Source organism: Anser anser, assembly GCF_964211835.1.
Source record: "Anser anser genome assembly, chromosome: 3".
In the NCBI taxonomy this organism is placed as follows: Eukaryota; Metazoa; Chordata; class Aves; order Anseriformes; family Anatidae; genus Anser; species Anser anser.
In genome coordinates, this window is record NC_139722.1 from 20,305,170 (window position 1) to 20,331,683 (window position 26,514).

General features: G+C 35.8%; 1 protein-coding gene across 13 annotated transcripts in view; it reads right to left on the reverse strand.

The window, feature by feature from the left end:
- Positions 1 to 26,514, reverse strand: part of SNTG2 (syntrophin gamma 2) — a 285,090-nt gene that overhangs the window by 56,539 nt on the left and 202,037 nt on the right. For all 13 annotated transcript variants that reach the window (XM_083830578.1, XM_083830571.1, XM_083830579.1 and 10 more), the window contains 2 exons: positions 19,343 to 19,381; positions 4,817 to 4,933 (listed from right to left, as the gene is read on the reverse strand). In XM_083830578.1, coding sequence (XP_083686704.1) covers positions 4,817 to 4,933; positions 19,343 to 19,381 — 156 coding nt within the window. The remainder of the gene's footprint in view (positions 1 to 4,816; positions 4,934 to 19,342; positions 19,382 to 26,514) is intronic.

Sequence of the window (26,514 nt, forward strand, 5' to 3'; positions counted from 1 at the left end):
TTTAACTTCAGTGTGAGTTTCTATAAGCATATCATGTTTTCAAAAAAAACATCACAAAGGATTCAAGAAACTAAAGAAGCTACTCAATTCTTCTTAAACCAAGTTATCTCAGCACCAATTCAGGAGAATGCTCGTATTCTAAATATACTTCGTTTTAGATATGTAAATAAATAATTATTTTTTTTCTTTAAAAGGTTACAATTTAAAATAGGATATATATTAAAAAAAAAAAGTTAAATTCATTTTGCAACATACTTATAGCAAGCAACAAACTGAAGAACGGTTATTCCTTAAAAGAGAATTCTGTAATGAAACCAATCATAAAAGATTTGCATGCTTATTCAGAGATCAGCACTAAAGGATTGTACTACGCACATGGGAAATAAACGGCTGCATTTAAAGGAGTATCACACTTCAAAGCATCCAATTCACCTAGAAATACCAAAATGATAGAGACAAAAGATTGAACATTTTCTGGTCAATGGTAGTTCTTTTCACTAGCCTCTTCACCAATCGAAAAAATGAGCCAAGTCTAATTCTCAAAAATTATAAAAAAGATACTAAAATGGAAAAAATATATCGAGAAATGTTCTTTAGATGAATTGTGATATAGCAGTATAAGAAGCCTAAGGATCTGTAAACCAACTCAAACTAGATGCTACAAAACACACAATAAAGAGAAATCAGATCCTAGTAAGATGTGAAGAAAAAAAAAATAAAGAAAGAATTTGTACATAGTGTTAGAAAGTTCACCAAAAGCATCCATGGTCAAGTCTATGCCCTACAACTCATTGCCACCTCTTTCCTGTTGTTACATGGGCATACATATACTGTACAATTACCACTATTCAGAACTTATGTGGCAGTTCTCTCTACATACAAAGCACTGTCATGAACCTACGGATAAAAATCATGCTAATAAAATTATGAATGCTTCCCTGCAATGTTTTTCAAAGATGGAACACTGATAAAATACTCTATATTAGTTTCATAATTATTTCTGTTACTTACACAGTACTGTTGCATTTATTCCTTTTCTTAAAACTATAAGCAGGATATTCAGTGATTGCTTAACTACCTTCACATAAATCACTTCAGTGCTATTTAATCACAACGAAAAAGACAGTTTTGTAATTAAGAGCAACATAACAACTTCAAAGGCATGGCTACTTTAAGACTTGAATTGAAAAACAATATTGATCTGTGAGTACGACATAAAAAAATTACTCAGTACCGTCTTCCCATACATATAGCACATATTCAATAAAAACAAAACATTTCATTTTTCTGTACATTTTCAATTAAAGAAACAAAAAAGTTTGTTTTTAAATGATAATTTTGAACGATGTCTCCACAATTTCTTCTAGGATATGAATTCAGAACATTTTCAAGACCTGAAAATTGACAGAAATGTATCAGATGCTTTTAGAATGTAATAAAATACTGCTTGTATATTAACATATCCAAAATAATAAATTCTATTTGCACTGTGGTATTTTTCATATGTGTAGTTTTCAGAAATGCGCCATAATCCAGATACAGCAATCTGTAAATTAAAGCTGCAGATTTCTTAAATACTGTTAGATGAGCCACTTCAGGGGTGCATGAAGACCTTTCTCTAGTGAGCAACATTGTTGACATTTACTTTTATTCTGAAGATTCTACATTTTTAGAAGCAGCATCTAAGATACTGTTGAAACAAGAGTAAAAATAGACTACTTTCCATAGATTCTTTCATATTATAAAATCAACATTTGCTCTATATTTTTCTTGATTCTTGTGCACGGTTAACCATATCTTTTTCATTCTTATGAAAGTTAGCAGCTGTATTTACATTCATGATCTTTTACACACAAAGAAACAGAAAAAGAATAAAAATTGTACTAGATCCTTTTATAAGCAGTTGTAAAGTTACAAGTAAGGTAATTACAATTAAAGATAACTATGACGTGTAGGTCATCTACTTTGTGTGATTTAGCATGCAAATAGCAATACCATCATAGAAACATCTTAAAATAAAACATACTGGAAAATCTTATCTACTATGTTAATGTTAAAACATTTTTATTTTTGTGGTAGAACAATTCAAAATTTAAAAAAAGAAGTCAGTAGAAGTAATGATAAGAACAGCACCATTAAATATGTCTAAAAATAGCGAAGCAGCTCCCTGCATGGCTTTGTGCAACTGATGTTTCCAGCGACAAAGCTGGGACATACCATATCACCAGCGCCTGGGCTATGAGAGCTCTCCCTGGGGTCTGGCAGGGCAGGGTCTCTCAAGCCAGGGTATATGACACCAACTTGCAGTGGATTGACCCCGGCCAACAGCTAAGCATCCAGCCAGCCACTCACTCACTCACTGCCACCTCCAGCAAGAAAAGGGAGAGAATTAGCACAAAACCAAGAAAGCTCACAGTTAAGACAAAGGCAGCTCAATAAGTGGTGGAAAAAGAGAAAAAAAACAATGGAAAAAGAAAAACAAAACAAAACACACACACACACAAAAACAATACTGTCACACACTGCACACACCACACCTGCCCAAGTAGACCAATGTTCAGTGTCTAAGCAACATACTCTGTTAAAGACAAAATCCCTATTTTTTTATTGCTGAGCTATATGGTACGGAATATCCCTTCTGTCCAATTTGGGTCAGCTGTCCCAGCTGTGTCCCCTTCCAACCTCTTGCCCTCCGCCATCCTACTTGCTGGGGAGGCAATGTGAGAAACAGAGGAAGCCTTGATGTACAAGTACTGCTCATCAACAGCCAAAACACGGGTGTGTTATCAGCTCTAATTTAGCCACACATACAGAACACAGCACTGTAGGGGATGTTATGGGGAAAGTCAACTCCCTTCCAACCAGGCCCAGTACATGCCCCCAGGCAGAAGCCAGGCAGCTGGGGACACTGCAGAAGCCTCAGCTCACTAGGCACCTCCCTGGGGATGGGGCCAGGCAGAGGCCAGGCCAAGATGTGGGCCTGCGGGTGGAACTGGCCTGGTGGGGGCTATGCTTGGCAGGGCAGGGCTGTGGGGAGCTGCCTTGCTGCAGCCTCACTGTCTGACAGCCCTGGGTGTTGACATGGAGTCCTGGCTGTCATGGACAGTCAGGGCTGGAGGTGCCCTCAGGGCCCTGATAATCAGCTTCAAAGTGTAGCCTTAGATTCAGCTTTGAATTCTCAACTGGTGTGGTTGCTGGAAACTTCTAATCTCCTTTTTTCCCCCGATACAATAAATCAGTGGCATGGTTAAACAACAAGGCAAATGGTCTACAGATTTTTTATTATTAATAGGCTCTGTCCTTAATATTTTACACTCACTAATGTATCTGATTACTGATGTAACATAACACAATGACTAAAGGGTCACCTTTGTGCATTTTTCTGAAAAGCCATTGTTTCTACAAAATTTTTGCACAGAAATCCAATAGAATGTAGTAGATACTGACAAATAACATGGTAAAATACTATTAAACATTCATCCTCATTTGTCTGTTCTTTTGTAAAGTGCTGAACATGATAAATGAAGCAGTTTATCCCCAATCAGTATCATGTAGATGGATAGTTTTAATTATATCAATAATGTTTCTTCAAAAACAAGTCTAAAAGCAATAACAAAAAATTATAACGGAAAAGCATTCATGTGGTGTGTTATTTATTTGTTTAATATTTTTGTTTTGTTTTTGCATTTTAATTGGATTGCAGTAATTGAATCAAAATTTAGTTTCTTGACTTAACATATGGAGTAATAATTTTTTTGCAGGGAAAAAAAACACAAAACCTTTTCCCAGATGTGCTAAATTACTATTACTTAGCAACTTAAAAAATAATGTTTGAAGTTAATAGGAATCCCTGGATTTAGAATTACAACCTAGAGAAAGAGAAAATGTTACCGATTGGTTTGGCCTAAGGTTCATAAATATGGTTTGAAATTTGTACTTCAGTAACGTAAAGTAGACAGCATACATGTAAAGGATGAGATTTTTTTGGATCAGCTGAAGAAATTGGGAGATTGACCACCTTCTGAGCAATAATGTTACAAAGCTGTTTAATTGAAATTGCATTCTAATTCCACATATTGTTCTTTTTGATTAGCTAAAAAAGCAAAGGCTTTCTGGAGAGAAAAGAAAGGATAAAAAAATACAATGTGATAAGTATGGGTAATTTTTTAAGAGTTTAGAATTCTACAACTCATTTCTGTTCCATTCTTGTAATTTAATTTTCTTAAGGTGATTTTTTTTTTCTTTTTTTTTTTTTCCCCCCAGAAATATTAGGTAAGTCATCTGTTGTGAAATAGAATCCTCTTTACTAACTATGTAATAAGAAATTATCAAAGCAAGATGCTGTCATTTGTTCAAACTGTACACTTAGCATTGGATTCTCTCTAACAGTTCAATCCCTTACCTGTGCGCAAAATCCACATTTACTATTAGTATGGATGGTGCATTTCATTATGTGTATTGTCTTTAAGGAGTTACTAGCAACTCATTACATCTCCAAAAATGTCTTAGAATAAATGTAAGATAAAAAAATTTGTCTGTAACTAACCAGAGAAAAATATGAACTTAAAAACTTTAAAAAGTAAAAACAGTATATTCCCTATTAGGAATTCTTTTAGCTAACCAGATCTGGTATGATTTTCAGAGGACCTTGAAAGAGGTTAAATATCTAAAGCTTAGTGAAATTCAGTGGCATTTATGGCTCTAACTTCTTTTGAAATCTCAGCTGACAACTTCTCTTAGTATGGAAAAATAAACCCAGACATAACAAACAGGTTTCCATATACAATGGCACTGTAACAAAAATATTTTTTTTTACCGGTGGAGTACTGAAAATGTAGAAGGATGAACCCTTCAGTGCCAGAAACTTGAATTTGTAGAGCTGAGACGAATCAGTTCCTTCAAGCCTCTCATGTACCCATCCCATATGTATGACCTGCAAAAGAAAATAATTTAAAATGAAAGCTCTATTTTTCAGTGGGTCAAAAATATATCTGAATAGATTAAGTCTTTCCACGAGGAAACTGGTCATCTTAGATTAGGATGCATCATCTTCTTCATGTTTGCTTTCCCACCGCTACCGTACTCTTGAAGCCTCTAATCATGCTGGTGTGTAAAAAGTCCTTCAAAGTACCTTTACAGTACAGGTTGTCTGAATCTTGCTCTGATCCCAGTCAGCAAAAGTACTAGATTTGCATACACTGTGTGTCTATCTCAGCCACAGAGAAAAGGTGGAATTTAATATGTAAAAATTAAGTAATTATTATAAAAGCAGATGTACCAAGACAGTGAATCTAGCTAAGTTAGAAGGTTCCATTAGTAATCACCATTTGAGAAGTCATTACTTGTGTCTCAGCAGACTCTCACTTGAGCCAGCAGAAAACCTAGGTGCACATAAATATTACAGCCAGCAGTTTATATACAATATGATTCTACCCTACCTATTGCACAGTCAAAACTTGGAAATACTAAACAAACCTTCAGTTGCTTACACCTCTAAAAAAATATATCTGAGTAAGTCACTAGATTTACCTGAAATCAAATAGCTTTCTGTATGCTCACGTTTGCCACTGTAAAGAAATTGTCTTTTTCACACTAATTGTCTTACAGAATGTATATACTTTTTTTAGGTACATTTTATCTCATGACCACGATTTATGTTTTGGTAGAATTAAATGTCAACATAATTTGTTACAGAACTCTGCTCCAACAGTATTACAATACTTTTTTAATATATTTCAGATAAATTAATTTTAAGATAATATAAAATTAGGAAGTAAGAGTGCATGCTTCCTTTCTGAGAGAACTGCAAATTTGTAAAGGAATAATCCCATAGTGTGGTAGTAGAATATCACGAAAGTAGTTGCCCACCAAAAATAACCTAAATGTATTCAAAATGTTTTCATATTCTAAAGTTTTTAAGAGCATATTGCCCTTGAAACAAGAACTGGACTCTAGAATGCTCCACCAATCTGAATATAAAGCTATTGCGTTCTCATTTTCATTTAAGGCTACACTTATGAAAAATACTGAACTACACAGGGGCTGAAATGTCATAACACTTGCGAATATTTTGAGCCCCCAGAGTTCTGCTGCAAGTCAGTGAAAACATAGCCCGAAGAAAGTATTCATTAAATTGTATGAAAACTTCAGCATTTGCGCTATGGGTAGATTTTGGGAAAAACAAACGAACAAACAAACAACCCCCCCCCCCCCCCAGACAAAAATAGAAAAAGTAAAAAAAAAAAAACAGTGATCTCAGAAATACTTTTCTATTGAAAGCTTGGTATGTTCATGAGTCGTTGATACTACAGAGCACAAAGGTGGAAAAAATGGATAAGGATAAACTAATAGTATAGATGTACGTTTATACTCTTGTATCATGAGGATTTCACACATTGTTTTCTAGTTTTTTATTATATGAGGCTTATGTCTCTTACCAATCTATTTGTTTAGAAATGATTATATAGATCAATATGTTGAGCCAGACACTGCTTCTGCTATACTCTTCTACTGAGGTCCAGCATTATCATTCTAAAGAGTAAATAGCACAATAAATACAGTAGCCCTTTCAATTCTCACTTTGCTGTTTCATAAATCCAATAACTCTCCCCAAAATTTTGCATCTATACTAGTCAGCAAAGGTTTAGAAGCAAAATGTTCAGACACTTCATAATTCTAACAAAATATACCATAGTATTGCTGATAATCTACTACAAATTGTATCATATATTGCTTTTATCAGCATGGTAGTATAATACCAAATAACTCAGAAAACAACAATGTCCAAAACACAGGACCTAAACAATACATTATTCTCCTTCACATTCATGAAGTCATGTTTGCTGACTTGCAAATGCACACAATTAATTAACTTGTAACAGTATTATTTTTTTCTAAAAAAATAAATTACTGATTAAATTGATAAGCAAAGGATTTAGCTCACTATTATGTTTTTCATTATCATCATTGCCATCACCACCATCACCACTTATTCTTAAAGCAGCATTCACCAAAGAATTTTAGAATTACCCACAACGTCAGATGGCAAAACTGTCACAGATAGTCTTCAGCTTGTCCAGGCCATTCATCAAACATCATATATTAAAACAAACGTGGCACATCCCAAGAAACATAACTATATATCTTGTTGCAAATCAAAGATGTTTACTTAGTATATTAAAACAAGTTCTTAGAAGTTCTTAGCCGATACTCAGGGCAGGATGATATCAGAAGACTGCAATTCCATACAAGTGTGTTTTCACTTCCAAATAAGTTTGATTTTCTTTTGTTGACAGTAGTTGACAAAAAACACAGGTTGGCCAGTAAGCATTGGTTTTAAGTACCAACAGTAGTGCAGAAGACAACGATAACCTTCTTTTGACTAACATTTTCCATTTAGAAAAAGGGTATTGAATTTCTCTAACTTGAAAGAAAATGAGATTTCTTTCCAATTAAAATGTGCCTTACGCCAACGTTTTCCGTTTGTAAAATGGGAATAATAGTCTTTACTTGTTTTATATAGTCTTTACTTGTTTTAATAATAATAATAATAATAGTCTTTACTTGTTTTATAGAATGTGTGTGAAGACTGTCGCTGCTGTATTCTTATCTACGACTGCAAGATGCAGTAGGAGTGGCAAACATTACAGCCCTGAATTAGTGTAGCACTTATCTTTTAGATTATTCTCTTACGAATGTACTGAGCTACAAACACAGACTGTACTGAGCTACAAACACAGACCGTATTTTCTGATTAGTTGCAGAGATACTCTTTGGCACGTGTTCAAAGATTTTTGGCTGAGATGGAACTGATTATTTATTTTTATTGTAGTCACATCATACAGTGACCAGTCTACCAGTCTACCTAAGACCAGAATCAGCTTTAAATTTGATTCTCCACACTGCAAACAGATTTTTGTAACTATTAGCATCTATGAACTCAATAGTAAGCTGGTAAGCTGTCCTACAGGACATCTTTCAGAATCTTTTTCAACCTTAGACCAAAAAAAAGAATGGTACAAAACCACATTCACTGGATTAGCTTTTGGAGGAATGTGAACCCCATTTTGAGGGAATGGTACTTCTTGAGGGAATGGTACATTCAATGGTTCATTGAATTATTACAACATTGTAACATCTCTCATTTATTTTCTTATTCATTTAATTTATTATTGAAAAAAATACATGGATATGGAGTAAGTTCACGTATTCATTCTACTTTATCAAAGTCTACACAAAAAAACAAACATCAGTACTTCAGTTACCTTTCAAATATATTGCTCTGAGTATTAGTCTGCTTGACTGAAACAACTAACAAAAATTCCAGTTCCAGGAAGAAAGAACTCTAATCAAAAAAAGCCTAAATAACATATCATGGAAGCAAAGAGAGTCTTAGAACTATTAAAAACATAAGAAGAGCCTTTTTGTTTCTAAATTTGATTATAATTCCCAAGAAATATCAGACATTGATCAACAGTTCTTCAGTTCTCATTTTCTTTAAAACCTTTACTTAACTGCACCTTGTCAAAATAGGTTGTGGAAGTAGAAAACAATTTTATGTCTCACAGTAGAAATAAGGATGAAATGGCCTGCTGATTTTTTACAAAAGAAAATAAAAAATGATGCACAAAAACTAGACGGTATGTTATAATTCAGTGTAATTTGAAAAACAAACAAATAAAACAACAACAAAAAAATTACCACCCTGCAAACAGTCTTTTAAATCACAAGATTATAGCTTGTATATTACCACCATGAAATACTTACCTAAGTGTTAAAGGTGCTAGTAGACAAAATGATGTAGTATCTTAGTGTTTTTTAGAAAGATCTAAAGATCTAAAAAACACTTATAAAATGAATGCCTATATCAACTTGGTCCATTTTTTTTTAAACACAGATGTGAAAGAATTCAACAAATAGCACATTTGTAGATCAATTTTGAAATCAGAGAAGAGTATCCCTGAAGAATATTAACTGAAGTCTCAGTATTTATATATATTTAGGAAGAGAATTATAGTACAGCTAGAAGACATAAAAGCTTTTTTTGTTTGCTTGCTTGTTTTAGAATTTTTGTGTATTTAGGAGAAAAACAGGGCTTGAGTTGATTTATATGCAGATTGCTGCACCAGATATGGAAGATTGAATGAGATACTCTCTAGGGGAAGAGGGAAAGTCAAGCTAGGTAACTGAGGAATGATTACTATTGAAAGATTTGTAGTGAGCTCAGTGGATTTAGAACTGTATTACCGTTACTTGGGATAAGAGGAAGGCAAACTAGAAAGTAAGTACTAATGACTATGAAAAAGAGGAAGAGCAAGTGTAAACCAAAACGATGAAGGAAAAGACACTCAAAAAGGAGAAATAAACTAATTTGTTAAGGCAGGAAATAAAGAAACAGGAGAAAATATAAAATTAAAAGAACAAGAGAAAGGACGCTATACAGGTGTAGAAAGTGAGAAGCATAAATGCAAGAATATTTGGAAGGAAAAAACATAAAGAAAAAGGAGTTCCAAATGTATACTTGTCTACAAAAATATAAAACACTAAAAAAGTAAAGAAGGAAAATAGAATTTCCTTCTTCAGAATCAGTGTTTGCTTGAATTTTGCATATATGCATATATATAGTATGTATAAATGCATCTTTTTATATGGATGCAAAAAAAAATCTATTATTTTTTACTTTCTCTCCCCATGCCTTTCTTACTGACAGGTTTATTTAATGGTCATTTAGACCATACGAGTGGACAAAGAATAATTATTCGGTTCAAAAAAAGTCTGTATGGAACAAAAGCAACCAAGTGCTGGTACCCAATACCAAGCTATTTGTGTTTCTTCAGTATGTAAGTGAGATTTTAATTGAGTCTCAGTACGTGGGTGGGATAAAAATTGTTCTGTTACTTGGATTGAAACCTGCCATTTGATTTCTTACAGCGTAATAAGGCATAATACTCCAAACTGTCCCATTCTCAGCACAGCTTTCACCACTCTATTCCCATACTGCATAACCAATTTGAGACTACTATTGGAAACTGCATGGAAAATTACCCATACATCATCAATGTATTATTAAGTTTCTAGTGTGTTCTAACATACTTTGCAAAAGTTCCTGTAGGAACAAAATGAGCAATGGCACTCATTATGAGGAGATAAAACAAGTCACTAACAAAATGTAATCCAATCATAGCAGATAAATGAAAGTTCTTATTTGCACTTACTGTTTTCCTACAGCAATAAAGCATCTTGATGCTGCAATGACTAGGAACCTAACATGTGTTACGTTTAATAAAGCAATCGGCACATTTTGTGTATAGTACTTTTAGTTAAATGGTTAAGAAAAGTAAATGAAGCATAACACTCAAGAGGGAAATGAAGAAAGAAAATCAAGTAGATCTCTGATGTATGAAAAGTCAGAACAGATGGGTACACTCATGTAATTAAAGTGGGATATGAATCTACAACAGATGCCAGCTTGGTCTGCAAGTCAAGAACAAGCGTCGTACCATGAAGCATCGTGGAACAATACAAAATTAAGAAAGCAAAGAGAAGTACATCTTGTGGTAACATAAGTAGTTGCTTTTGGTCTTTCCAAAAACAAGTGGGTAGACTTGTTTTAAAATTTTACATATTGGGAAGAAAAAAAATATCTTATAGATTTTCTCTATCAACTTTTGTATTTGTATGCCTTTCACATATACAATGATCTACTCCCCCACCCCCCAAAAAGGAATACTAGAAGTTTTGATTAATGGTTACAGAATGTTTGCTATTCAAAACATAATGTTATAGAGATGAAACCATGGAGGAACTTAGAAATGATGACACTCAGTGTTTTACATGCTTCAGCTTCAAAGCAGGCTTTCTAAGTTCCAGCTAAGCACAGCTTGAACACCACAAATAGCAACATGTCTGTACTAAGCCAAAGGAAACTATGAAGACTGATATGTATGTGAATTCATGCAGCTTCCCACCAGTTAGCTGCTGATGCAAAATATGGATTCAGAGTACTTTGGGTAGTGAAAACTGTTTCACCTCTTTGCTTGGTTTAACAAGGAGGCTTGGAGAATTTGGGGCTGATGCCACTCAATTTTTCTCATAACTGTCTTGTTCAGGTTACAATCCAAAACACAAAACTCTCTTGAAGGCATGTAGCAGTAAATCACCCTTGAAAAAAATAAATCCTTCCTGAGTGCAACAGGCAGTGGTACCCCAATGCCCACCTTTTATACTGTAGCTCAGTGTAATACTGTCCCTGCGTTCTGTGGCCCTTCCACAGTGCATGGTTGCCTCTCATGTGAAAGGAATGTCTGGTGAGAATTGTAGATCAGCTTCCATGACTAAATGTCAAATATATCTGTCCTGTGAACAAGTACAACCAAAATAAACAAAATGCACATCTCTACACAGTTGAGAATTTCTTAGCCCCTCTGTCAGACATCAAAGCAGCTCTGTCAGAGCTGACATTGTTCTCTTTGATGATATCTAAGAGCCATTCTGGAAAGAAGATCCACACAGAATCATATGCTGACAGAGGCCTCTAGAGGTCATCTAGTCCAACACTCTGCTTAAAGCCAATGTAAATCAGTTTGCTCAGCGATCTGTCCAAATGAATTTTGAGTATCAACATAAATAACATATAACACATGACATAATGCAATTAACATAATAGCAGGTGGTTTTTTTTTTGTTTGTTTTTTGAATATCAAAGATGAGGATTCCATAGTCTCTCTGAGCAACCTGACCTGGTGTTTGATCAAATCAACAAGTTTCTGTACTTGAACACATTCACATCTTCTCTTTCTGGAAGATCATATTTGTGTCTAAGTTAGTGAGATGGATAGGAAGATTGTCAGGTTCCCTCATTGGATCTGGAGATCATGAAAAATGGCTATCACCAAAACAAGACTCATATTCTGTAAATGTTTTAAATCTAGTTGTAAATCCTTTTGCTTTTGGTTCAATCAGTTCAGTTCAATGTTTCTCATATCAAACCCAAGGAGTTTTGCCTTGACTTCTTAACCTCTTCATTTGTGTTTTTCCTCCTATATTTCCTTGCTAGTTCTTCCAGTTACTGTGTTTCTCTGACATTTTCATGGAAATCATTCCACAGGTTATGTCCTGCAAGAATTCAGAATTAATGAGCATTAATTGCACCTGAATCTGAATTTAATTTAGCTTAATTAGATTTAATTCTTTATTCATGCAGCGCATTTGCTCCTTTTCTCTTTCTAAAAGCAACATTCATATCACAACAGTTGATGGTCAAGTCTTATTTAACTATTGTGATTCTTACTTTTCTGTACTAGCAGATGCCCAGTTCTGTTATAATTCTCGTATTATACTAAATCAGTAGAACTATTTGTGCAGCAGAAACTGTCCAAACTAATTACAAATTGAAAGCTCAGGTCCTTCATATATGTTTGTTTGTTTTACATGCCTACTCTATATTTTAGTGATACTACAACAACAATAAAGTATACCTAAAACACTATTCTCTTCTTCACCAAATAAAGACTGTGATTGTTCTGCCATTTTGGAAAAATAAATAAATAAAAAAAAATCTTTCAAACTTATCTATTTCAAAGGAATCCTCAAAGAAGAAAATGCAGTCTGAAAATGAGTCTCAGCTTCCTTCTGCATGTCATTCCCCCAAACAATCACATGACAGTTCTGCTTAAAATTGTGTTAAAATAATTTTAATTGGAGAATCATCCTGAAGGAGAAGGACTGATCTCATAGTGTTAATCCAGTGAAATAGCATCTCTATAATACTGAGTGGAAAAGCAGTGTGTTCTAAAAGCTGTTAAGAGCGTACTCTAAATTCTTTCTGACAATCCACAAGGCAGAAATAAAGTGAAAAGGAGAATAAAGAACAATTGTTATTTATTCAATTTTCAGATGTATTATAACAGCTGAGGAAGACAGCTTAACCAGAGAACATGACTTTTAACTGAAGACAGAATTACATTGTTCCATGCACTCCCAGACACGCCATAGATCCAGCTGAATGCTAGAAGACGCAGTCAATATATTAGGGTAAGGCACACTACTTAAATACACTCCTCTGTATATATTAACTTAAATAGGAGTAAGTTTCTTTCATCTGACCCATTCTATAGCTTCCAGAATCCAATGTTTACATGTCTTACAACTTTGAAGAGAATTCTAATATAAACTATTTAATTAACACACAAAAATGGAACATATAAACTGCATGGATGCACTGAGAAACGTGTTTTAGAGAACAGTATGTTCAGAAATGCAACCATGGTATTCAGAATTGGTATTCAATATTAAGGCTTGTTTTTTTCCAGAAAGTTTGGCAAATCTTTTTTTTTTTAATCTGCAGCATGCTCCTCTCTAAAATCAGTATAGTAGTAATAATTATTTACCTCACAGAGGCACTACATATTAGCTAACTGACTACAGGTTGAAAAGTTCAAGTGCTTTGAAGTGGTGCTTAGAACAAGCTGTATTTTCAGTGAAAGAGCAGAGGTCCAAGAAAGATCTCTGAAGCAGATCAAGAGAATTTCATTAGGAATTGCATAACTGACCTCCCATACAAATAAATTTAAAACAATTACCAGGGAAATAACCTTTACATTGTTACTTTATGCTTGAAGAAATTTAGTCCTGTTCCTTTTCTACTGGTGTAAATTGTAAAGCTATTGTTTGCAAGAATTGAATTTCTCCATATTAACAAATGGGAGAAAAAAATTATTGGCACATAATATAATTTTAAAACTTTTTTTTTTTGGAAATGAAGGAAATTTGATCTTACAGGAGTATGTGCAGGGCTTCTTTTAATCTGCAGCATGAGGCCAAGAGAAAATGTTCATGGTATATCTGGGGCAGCAGTTCTGCTATAAGGAACAAACCCTCCATATCTGAGAAGTTCCTTATTCAGCATTAGGATTCATAAAATCATCAAAAATAAAGAGGAAAAGAAAATTCTGAGAAATTTAGTACGTTACGTCTCTGCAATGCAGGACTAATGACATCTACATTGTTTCTAAGAGATACTTCCTTATTGGCCTAAGGATCTCAAGTAAAAGGGCCTTCAAAATTTCTCCTGGAATCTCCCATGAATTTATTAGCTTTACCAGTAATGAGGAAATCTATTCCTCATGTTTAACATGAATCACTATTACCGTCTAAGAGTTTTTACCCTGGCCTGACATTAAACTGATGAAGTAATAATGTGAGAAACTGCTGGACGTTGTGTACAGTGCAAAAAGCGGTTGGCCAGCTCAAGCCCAAGGCTAAACTAATTAAATAATAATGTGTAAACTAACAGGTGAAATATATGGATAGGAAGTACAGGAACTCAATTTGAAAGAAGAATGTCAAAAGATAGTGAAAAAAGGGGGCTAGTTTACTGACAGTTGTTGACATCACAGCCAAAAGCTGAAATACTCCAATAAGCATGTAAAATCATAAAAAATAAGGAGCAACAGAAAGATTAAAATTTGTCTGGGTTACTTTTCTTGGGAGGGGGAGGAAGGGAAAGAAAAAAAAGAAAAAAGAGGTAGATAATCTATGTGAATGGGGCTTCTGGAAGGTCTGGCTGACCAGCCCTGTACCTGATTACAACAGGCTGATGTAAAAATACACCATAATAGTAAATCTGTTGTTTTGTTGACCATCTATCTGACTGGCTTCTGCAGTCCGGAATCAGTGAGGTGTCCCCTCCACTCAACCTGCAAATGCTAGCAATGCAATGGAAGACGGACCAAAGCTCGCTAACGGAATTTGCCTCTCCGTATACTTTTCAAGTATTTTCCAGTAAACACTTTTCCAGTTGTTCCTGTGGCCTCTGACATACAATCGCTGATTATACTTGCTTACATGCTGTACTCTAACTGACTTCCACCCTGTTTTTCAGACTCGTTTTTCAATATGTCAAGATCATTCTTATGTCTAGTGCTATTCTTTAAAGCCTCATGTCTGCAAAATTAATAGGCTTACTTTTGTTAATACACCATAAAGAAAATATTCAAGAGAACTGGATCCAGAACAGGTCTTTTCAGGACTTCTAGTCAATACATCATTCAGTTTTGAAAGTGAACCATTTATAGCTATTATTGGATTATCTAACAAAGTTTGTACAACCAAATCTTGGCAACAGTTGTTTAAAATATTGTTGTGTCAAGAAATGTCATAAGCCTTACTGAAATCAAGACACGTTGCAGCAAACACCTGTCACCCATGTCACCCATCCACATGAGGAAATTAGATTGGTTGTCACTATTTATTCTTGACAAATCCTTCAGGGCAGTCACTCATCTGTTATCTCAGATGCATACAAATATTTTGCTTATTTATTTCAAATTTCTTTCTAGTGATTGATGTTAAATTGACTAGTCTATAATTCTATTGCTTTTCTTTCTTTTTCATTAACAGCCATGATGTTTGACCCTTGCTAGTCTTTTGGTATGTCACCCTGCAAACATACTTTTTTCAAGTATGTTAACAGTAAGAGGAGGTCGAAGGAAACATTGGACTACTACTTGGAGTGGGTGGTCACCTTACACGTAAGAAAGGGGAAAAGGCAGATGCATTTAATGCCTTTTTTTTTTTTTCCCCTCAGTATTTAACAGTAATGACAGATCTTGGGCTGCCCAGACCTCAGAGTTGGAGGATCATGACTAGGGGAGCAGTAACTTTCCATCTGTGGTCACTGAAATTGTAAGGGATCAATTTTATCAGTGTAACATTCACATCCATGGTGTCTGGCAGGATTCACCTCAGAGACCTGAAGGAATTGGTGGATGTTCTATTTATCCTTTGCTGGTGCATCTTAATCTGTGTCCTAGCCTTCCAGCTAGTCGTATGCTATACTTTTATAATCATTGTTTCTAGATTTCATTTTCTGTATGATTTCCTCCAGAGGTCAATGAAGAGCTCATGATTTAGGCATCTGACTCTTTCTTTATGGAAGACATATGTCAGAAACAACAAAATAAAATGATTCAAACCCCAGTTAATTCAATTACTGTGTTACTGCAGTCTTTGCAAGCCTTGACTATGGCTGTGAAGGCCAATGAATAATTCTGGTGAAGTATCTCTGCAGTGAAGACAGATTCACAATCATTTTATGGGTTGACAGAGATACAGATGTGAAACTTTGGTATAATTTAGTGGGAGTTTCACAACTACAGGGCTGCAGATGCAGAATGCATTGTCTCTGAGATACCACCATGCACAAGCCTGCTAAAAAAACACAAGAGCTTGACCAAGACTCCAAACTTAAGGGATCTCACAATGCTCTAAATTACTGACTTTTATGAATATTGAAATCCTCTCAATCACTACAGAAGAAAAATTAAATATACAGATGCATACGTAGGTAGGGAGTTTACCTTTTCCTTGAACTACAAAAAATCAAAGCAAAGAAAGAAAGAGACATCACAGGAAGCAGCAAAAGCCTGTTTTATAGCATAAGAATAAAATATATAGTCTTAATTAATATCTGATCAATACTTTGCTATTTCTACCAAGAAGAAATCACATTATTTTAGTGGAGGACAGGAAATGTTTTTGTTATTCTTAAAAGCATTAAAAACAGTAAATGAAATATAAAAACACCTTGAAAATAGTGTTTCTGTACAGAGAATCACCTAATTTACTGTTTTATAAAAAATATATGGAAATCCAGCAGTGTGTGCCTTTTTAAAAATTGAGTCCCCAATCTATGCCTGCTAATAACACAGAATCAAGTGCTTTCAAGTCTCTTAGAGCACTGTAATAAATTATATCAGGTAGAATCAAAACTTATAGTATTTGGAGAACGGTGACTGTCAACAGCCTTTGTACTCAATAAAATAACGTACAAACTGCCTCAATCCCCCTCTATCCTTGTGAAGCACCAATATTCTCTAAAAGTATCCAATGCCTAGATGTTATCTGAGATCTACACAGGTTATATATACAAAGAGCCAGAGCTTTAGCAGTGGTATTTACTGAACACCTTTTAATTTATTGTGATTTCTGTATATTTGTTAAATCCTTGTAGTCCTTAACAAGGACTAACTAGTACGGCATGGCTTAGGGTAACTCTCCACACAAGAGAATAATCCATTGTTTGCTACTGTCAGTCCTGCCTTAAATTTTCAGTTCCTGAAATTAAGTTTCTAATTGTATCTTCTTTTGCTTTCATATTCTGCATGGAAAAAGTGGGATAAGTACTACCTAACTTTAGGCACCTACCTTAGATGATAAGCTAAGAGGCTACTCTTCTTAGGACTCCAGTAGAGCAAAGACAGAGAAAAGGCTCCTACAAAGAATAATTTAAAGCACCAATATCAAGCGCTACATTTGAACAACTCTCAGGAAGAGAATAATTTTCTGCACTGATTATGCGGGTAGTTTATGGACACTAACCTGTTAATTTAGGTGTCATGGTTTTGGCTGGGACAGAGTTACTTTTCTTTGTAGAGGCTTGTATGATGCTGTGTTTTGGATTCTTTTATGAAAATAATGGCGATAATACAGGGATGCTTTAGTCATTGCTGAGCAGTGCTTACACAGAGCCAAGGACTGTCAGCTCCTCGTGCTGCCCTGCCAGACAGGAGGCTGGGGGTGCACCAGGAGCTGGGAGGGGACACAGCCAGGACACCTGGCCCAGGCTGGCCCAAGGGATGTCCCACACCATGTGGTGTCATGCTCAGCAATAACAGCTGGGGGACAGAAGGAGGAAGGGGGGTACGTTGGGAGTGATGGTGTTTGTCTTCCCAAGAAACCATTTGGCATGATGAGTCCTGTTTCCCTGGGCGTGGCTGACACCTGCCTGCCAATGGGAAGCACCGAATGAATTCCTTGGTTTGCTCTGATTGCACACATCGCTAGTAAACTGTCTTTATCTCAACCCATGAGCTCCTGCACTTTTACCTTTCCAATTCTCTTCCCCATCCCACCTGGGGATAGTGAGCAAGCAACTGGGTGGTGCTGAGCTGCCTGCCGGGGCTAAACCAGAACATTAGGAAATCAGATTAGGTAGTTAGGGTTGGATTGTATGATTGTCCTCAATATTTAAAAAAAAAATGAGAATGTCTTTTTAAAACTGTAACTTTAAAGCTATACATTACATATATCAAAATTGATATAAGTAAACTTTAAATAGCTCCTAAATTACTTGTAGTAGAGGGTTTACCCAACAACAGACATTCAAATTCAATACCTTTTCCCCTAGCTTTCATAATCACCAGTTTTTCATATGGGTTTTATTAATAATTAAAAACCATGGCAGAGAGATCAATTAAATGATTCCTTCTTATACAGAAGAGGTATTTGTTTTGGTTTGGGGGTAACTTCTGATCATCTGCCATATACAGAATTAAATTGTTTTTTTTCAAGTGCATTTTTATTTCAAAATACTGACCTAAATATAAGAAAATAATTTAACACAGGAGAAAATATTAATGGTTAAATATTTTTAATAACTTATTGAAAAGTCTATAAATTTCCAAGTACCTTTTACAAATAAGATGACAAAACAGTGACATATAGAAAACATATAAGCTGTCAAACTAGTAACAGATATTTATTTCTTCCTGATACGAAGCATTTTGACTCAGTTTTTGACGTCTGTAATAAAACTTCATAATAAATTTCTACAGTAAAACATTAAATATTAAAGACAGCTTGCTTAATTTTCACTTCTTTAATCAACGAAGCCAACATTTTTGCAAACTGCAAGGACTGGACACTTTCTTCCTGAGTAATGGTACAATGCCAAATTGACGATATGAAAGCACATATAAAGTGAAGTTTTCTAATAACACATTCAGAGTGCTTCCCCGAATTACAGGATTAGCCTGGAAAATGCTACAATTATGTTTTACAAAGTAAAAGAAAAAAACTCTTTACAATGCTATAAAAAGTAAGAAGGCTTCCCACTATGGTAAATTCACTTGGGTCTTTGGGACATTTGGCTAGCTGGAGCAGAAGCATTATCTCACCAGGCTGAGCTCCATAAATCCCAGACAAATGCTCATGGCAAACATGTAATCTGCACAGCTTGACATATCCAAAACAGATTGGTTTCTTAATGCACTGCTTGGCTGTCTGTGCATGATATGCAATGTAAATAGAGTTAACTTGTCAGACTTACTGTAATTATACTGCATGCAAGCACACACTGTGCTTTCCACGACATGGTTGTAATTTATGTTGTCCCCCTCTTTCATGTATATACATTATGTACTAAAAAGGACAGTTCAGAACTTAAAAACACAGAAAACATTGTTTTATAATTTGCAAATGGGCTAAATGTGTGCATGTAAGCTCTTAAATTTTGCAGCTGAACAAGAATTAGAAAAACTGGGTAAAATAATGAAAGTCTTACCTGGTCTGAGGGAGAACAGCATTTATTTGCCATTTTCATCTATGAAACAAAGATGGAATAATACTCAGAGTTATTAATATGCTGATATGAAGAGTTTCTCAATTAGCATCGAGGTAGTTATTGAACACTGTATTAACACTTTCAAATTATAAGAAAATATATAGTTCCACGCACAAATACTGGATTTTTACTATTATACTAAGTTTACAAAACAAAAGACTGGAAACTTTTTATCTGAGTTTTCATGAAATCCTTCATAAAGATTTGCATTTATGAATTTAACTTTTCCACTCCGGGTAAAAATATTATACTGTCCTGTAGACACCTCACTTATGAAAACAAATGCCATACTGTATACGACATGTTTAAGGATGAAGGGAATATTGCTTAGAATTTCCTTTAGTTTATTGTCAGTATAAAGTTACATATCTTTCTTCTCACAGTTCAAATAAGAGTCCTGCTGATTTTAGATTTTCTTTGGCAGTCATAGTTTCCACAGATGAGTGGTGGACAAATCCTGGCAGATATTCCCTTCTTTAAAGTGAAATATTAGTAAGTGTAGTAATGAAATGGAATAAGACTAAGTGACTGTATATATAGACTCCTTTACACTCAGGGTTATAAACTGCAAAAAGTCATGCAGCTGATAAACACTTCCAAAGGATCTTGTCATTACACAGCCTATTTTGTAACAAATGAAAGGTTTGTGATAAATACCAAAAGCTACAATTATGCACAGGAAAAGCTACAATTTCAACAGAAAAAGAGCAGAAGAAATCTGGGGCCCTCTCTTGTATCCTGGCAAGAGCAGATTTGTAAGATCAAATCTGCAGAAAAGCAGAGCATGTCTGTAGTCATGTAGCTTAGTAAACACAGTGACACCATTACCTGTTACGGTGAGTCAATTCTGGACAACAGCTGAGGGCCCACCCAGCTGCCCTCTCACTTCCCCTTTCCAACAGGAATAGGAAGAGAATAGGAACAGGAAAAGCAAGAAAACTTGTGGGTCAAGATAAAGTATATTTAATAAGTGAAGGGAAAAAAAAAAAAAAAAGAAGTGATGTAAAGGCAATCCCTCACCACCACCTACAAGAAGACCAACACCCAGCCAGTCTGCCAGCAACAGCCACCAGGAAGACAAATGCCTACCTTCTACTGCTCCCCCAGCTTTACTGCTGAGCACAATGATGATGGTATGGAATACCTTCTTGGACAATTTGAGTCTGCTGTCCCAGCTCTGTCCCTTCCAAATTTCTTGCCCATCCCTCACTGAGGGGTGGAGGGGGTCAGAGTAAGAAAAAGAGAAAGCCTTGGTGCCCTGCAAGCACTGCTCAGCAACAAACAAAACACTGGTGAGATATCAACATTGTTTTAGCCACAATTGCAAAGCACAGAACCACAATGGCTGCTACGAAGAATGTTAATTCCATCCCAGCCAGACCAAGCACACCTGTGAGAGGCCAACAGGCTTTGTGTTAATGTGAATGACAGAGACCTCAAACTGTGTAAGGGTTTGTCTCAACTTGTCTTGGGCTGTCTGAAGCTGTTTTACAGCTTGTTTAGCGATAAAATAACAATAATAATGACCATTAGACTATTCTCTATTTGGTTTTAGCAATGTATAATTGCAGGATGTAATTACATATATGTGTATATATGCACTTGTAACTAATAGATGGCAATAACATGTTGTAATTCTCTATCGAGTTACCCATGACTGCAAACAAAATAGCCTTAGAACACAATGTGACGTGGAGGAGTATAAGATGACAGCAGGAGCCTTCACTTTACGGACACAGGCAGATACAAAGGCCCAGGCCTATATGAAGTCATCAGTCATCCCTAACCCATCATGGGCCACCAAGCCTTCTTCCCCACGCACTCACTTTTTCAGCCTGTTTGAACTGAATTGTTTGCTTGAATGGTGCAGGTGTGCTGCTGGGACCAGACAGGTAGGGGTAACTGATGAACTTCACAGGTGCTTCCAACCTCAGCCATTCTGTGATTCTGTGATTCCATGCTGGGAGAGCCTGCCAGCCCCTCAGAGGGGTCCTGCCATGCTTTGCACCACCTCCCCACCACCCTAGAGGAGGAACAGAGATAACCACGACAGAGGCAGGGCACAGCCTGCAGGTGCGGGCACATGTACCATGGCACAGACAAGGACAAAAGGAGGGGACTGGAGCTGACAGGCAGCCGCTAAGCAAAGTGGGGGCTACTAACATGGCTCCTCACAGCTTCCACACACAGCTCTGCCCAGAGCAGCCTGACCCCAGGCTGCACGGCCACATGTGGCCCAGACGGAGATGAGGCGGCAGAGCTTCTTGTTCTTGGGACACTGACAGTAACAAACCAGTGGGAACTCTAGAATCCTACACTGTAATGTGGATAAAACAAACTGGTCACATGCTCAGTGTTGCTGAAGGAAGCAGAGCTCACGGGTCTGCTTTAGTGAGTGGCCTGATCCTACTGGCCTAATCCTGAGCATTTGTGCAGGACATAATGAAAAGGCACATGGAAGCCTGAAACATCAGGAGGAATGCCATCACACCCTGCCCAGCTTCAACTTCAGCTTCAGCCTGTCTCCACTGCTTCAGAGAGAAATACACACGCAAAGTAACTACACAGAAGCCAAGCTATATAAACTTAATATATTATTTCCATGCAGGTGACCACAGACGTGCTAAGTAATAAGATTACGATAATATAAAACAGTGCAAATAAGCAGGGCTAGCAGTGATCCTGTCTCGTTCACCTGCCTCTCTGGCTCAGTCCAAACTACTTAAGCTCCCTATATAATAGGAGTAATTTTTCTTATCTTACTTTTTATTTTATTGTGTTCAGATGTGCCTGGAATATTGAGTGTGAGACTGGCCATGCAGTTTTTCTGGAGAATGAGGGAAGAGCACCGTGAAGAACATCTTCACCACCAGTTAGCTTCCTGTTGGTACAGGCAATAGGAAAGAATGCTTTGGACTCTGCAGCTTTTCACTGTACAGACCTAGTTCATTCAAAGCAGGGATGGCTGCAGCCCTAATGTGGGTCTGTGGGGAGAGGAAAGAACTCCTGCACCACGTTACATCCTGAAGAGAGAGAAGTATGCACTCTGCACTTTGCCCAGCACCACATGCTCTCTACATTCCTCCACAGCTGGTGCACTGAGACAGGAATACAAATGGAGTAGGCTACATCTTGCTGGGACTGCATTAATATTCAGCACTGCAGTATAATAACTGGAGCTGGAGACAACAAGAGAGCTAAAACCAAAACCCTGGATCTGCGAAGACTGCAGGCAGTTTGGAAAAGGAAGCATAAAGCAACTGTAAATACTACACTGTTTTAAATAAATACATACAGGGCAGGAACAGAATGGGGATGAAATAATTCAGAACCACATGCTTAAACTCAAATATCTCCTAGGCTGGGATTTATCTCACTTAACTTTGAAAATCTAAAAAAAAAAAAAAAAAAAGAAAAATTTTTACATCTAATATACCTATACTCCATTTCTAGTGAGCAGAGAGAAAAAGCAAGATTTTGACAGGTACTTTTTTTTTTTTCTAGGTAACAGAGGGTTACATGCAACTGCTTATTGTTTGGCTAAATTTAGGTGATGTGGTTCCTAGCCTTCCTGACACAACCTTCTTTACAACCTCAATGGCTTGATTTGTGATACTTTCAGATGGGAATTTACGAGTTAAAAACAAAAAAAAAGGCAGCAAAGAAATACCACGTTTTTCTACCACCAGCAGAACTGTTATTGAGGTAGTCAAATTTGTGTTTCCTACATATTGTAGGCACCCAAGGATGTTGTTTCCATCTACAGGTACCCCACATATTGCTATGGAAAGAAAGCAAGACACCTTCCCTCCTCTTTCTTTTTTATATGCAAGTTCAAAACTCCGAGTTCGTAAGTCTCTCACTAGCCAAACAGAAATTTCACTCCACTTTGATATACAGTATTACTTAGATATACCTGTACATGAAGGCATAACAGAAAATGTTTAATACTACAATATGTACAATTAAAACAGCTGTCAAAGACAAATATCCCTGTTTTGAAACCAAATTTTAAGTTTCAACCACTCTCCAATGAAGCTGCTGGAATGATTTAAAAAAACCTTAAATGATACTTTAAGTGGAACAACTGTATCCTAACTCATTTTCTTACCTGCTTATGATTTATTCATCTATTTGTGATTAAAGTTCTGAAAAACAACACCTTTAAAATGTACCAAAAAAAAAATAATAAAAACTTGAAAAAGTTATAAATACAAGAAATAAGTCTCAGTAATGCAAATGAACTGGCAGCATTAAGTTTATGTGTTTCTGCATATCATTACTATATTAATGTTCAGTGTTATATTTGAAAGAAAACAAGATCTATGAGAAAAGCTTCACATATTTAATAGCTTGTACTTGAATGGCACAAAACAGAAAAATATCAATTATTCCAAATTGTGAAGAACTTCCCCAGCACAGCATTGCTGCACCCTACAAAAAACAAACAAACAAACAAACAAACAAAAAACTTCTAACTAAGCAAATAAGAACAGGAGCAGTGCAATGCAGATGCACATTCAGACTGAGTTGTCCCTGTGCTTTTCAACTCATCATGGCAGCTTCACTGGCAGTTTCTGTTCCCTCTCTCCCCTCAGCTTCTTCAGCTGCACTTCCTTCTGTGGGAAAAAAGGTGCACGAAAAAGTAAATGTGAGGTCCTGATTCACCTCTATTATTTTCTTCTGCCAAAGGTAAATGTGAAGAGCTTGGAGAACACTGAGAAGATTGGAGATCATATCACAAAGAAAGAAGATGGGGAAATTTCACGCTGGCAGAAAAGTATGTGAAATACAAGAATATGAACGGAGCGGTGAATAATTTCTGGCAAGAGTCCTTAGAAAAAAGTAATCCATACTGCTTCTAAAGCTCACAATTACAGGGAGATTTTCCTAGCTAAACATACAAGACATGTATCAGTAAGGAGGGTTGAAAAGACACCTTTACATCTTTCTCAATGTTGCAATATTCCGTGTACTCCTCTGTCTTGTAAGAATTACCACTCTGCAGGCTGGTACCAGAATCATTATTTCTCATTTACTGAGTAACGCTTTCTAGATACGCTAGCATCCAGGGGTAGCATTCTTATGCAGTGATGATTCCTCACATCTTCACTATTGAAAGACAACTCCTCCTTTACACTTGATCCCCAGAGAGCTTGCCTTTGCAAAGAAGTTAGATGTTTCAGTACTTCAAAAAAGTAGTCTGACATTAACAGAAGTGTCACATTGTGGCAGAGTTATTTTTATACTGCCTACATTAGGATTATCTTCTGGCATCAGCAGGCGATCTGACAGAGCTGCCAGTTGCTGAATGAGACTATATTATTGTAAAGTGGCAAAATAAAATATATTAGGGTAAAGTGATGTATGAAAGAGAGGGTGCACTACAAGAAAATAATTCATCTGCATCAGGAGCACTTTACGAATGAAAATTCAAAGAGAAATTATTCAAAATGGTATGCAAAAGTATATGACAAAAGTCATGTATAAAAGAGTAGCACAAATATGCACAGCTGAATTAAGAATGATTAAACTGCAGGAAGAGTGGATAAAATCAAGAGATAAATATTAGCAGAATCAAAATAAAAAACCGTGAAGAAGTAAAATTGAACAATGGAAAATATTGCTTAAATACATAGTAATGGGGCAGGTAAGAATGCTGACATTCTTTATGCCAACAGTATCACTAGGAAGATCCATTGTTATTGTGTATCTAGCAATTAATCTCTGAACCAGTAGAGATTATCTTCAGGGACTGCAGGAGAGGTACAGAAAAAATACAGCAACAACAACAACATTTTGTGAAATGATAATAGTGAGGTAATAAAAAGCATCCGGAATGGATTTTCAATAGATCTAATCCGAAGGCCTTGCCCTAAACAGCGTGGATGTCCCTTTCCCCGTCAGAGACAGGGGGCAGTCCCTAGCTTTCTTTTGCTGTACACTTAAGTTACACTCCAGTCTCACATTCTTGGTCTTAAAAAAAAAAAAAAAAAAAAAAAGTAGTTCACGGTGAAAGGGATTGTCACTGGCTGTTACATCTCCTATTCCAATCATTAGTAATTAAAACAGCACTGTGTCCAGACCTGTCTAGTTGTTCTATAGGCAGCACCTCTGACAGAGCCTGTAAAGCACTAAATTGAATGAAAAAGTTTATTCTCTTCTTATACGCTCTATATAGACTTTACTCTGTATCTGACCAAGAGCACTGAATACAGGAGTTTTTCACATTTTTTTTCTTTTTTTTTTCTTTTTTTTTCTTTCTATCAGATCCTTCTCCTGAACAGCCACTTAGATGAACACCAGGTGGACTACTTGGTTTAGAGAATTCACTATTGTGATAAATAACTGAGAAGACCAAGAAAAAAACTCTGTATAAAATAAAATATTTATGCAGACCGGTCACAATACACTGAAGATACTACATCAGAACACATCCTACTGTATATAGTGCATTTTGAAAAACAACAGACTAGAACCCTACCGCAGATAAAATCTGCGTGTACCTATAGCCACTTTTTATTGGCTTATTCATCTATATTCTTAAAATGACATTTATTCACTGGATTTTTTCAAAAGCAAAAGAATTGGGTTTAGGAACTATGAACTGGAAGTGCTCTAAAAATATTCCCATACACTTCTTTTTACTATTAACAGTGCAAGAATAATGAAAATTCATGAATAATTTACATAGCTTTCTTAGAATTATCAAATAGCAAGACCTATATTTATAAAGAACGCATCATAAGCAAAAATATTTTATTTTGTCAAATATATTGCTTAAGTAATTGAATATTAAATAATAATTAATTTATTTAAAAAGTTATTTTGATCAAATCTGATTCCAAGTAACTTTTGAAGACCAGAAAAGTAAATTATAATCTGTTTTGACCACAGATTTACATTGAAATCTAACACAAAGTCTACACAATATAATCTAAAGAACTAAGCAACAATTAACCAGGAGTATGAAGTAGAAATTAAAGATATTTATGCCACCAGATCATGATTACGGTCATGAAATGAAATTACAGTCTGACCACATCTAAACAAAAAGACATTAAAAACATGCACAGAAAATTATTCCAGGGACAGCCGTGCAATAGTTTTTT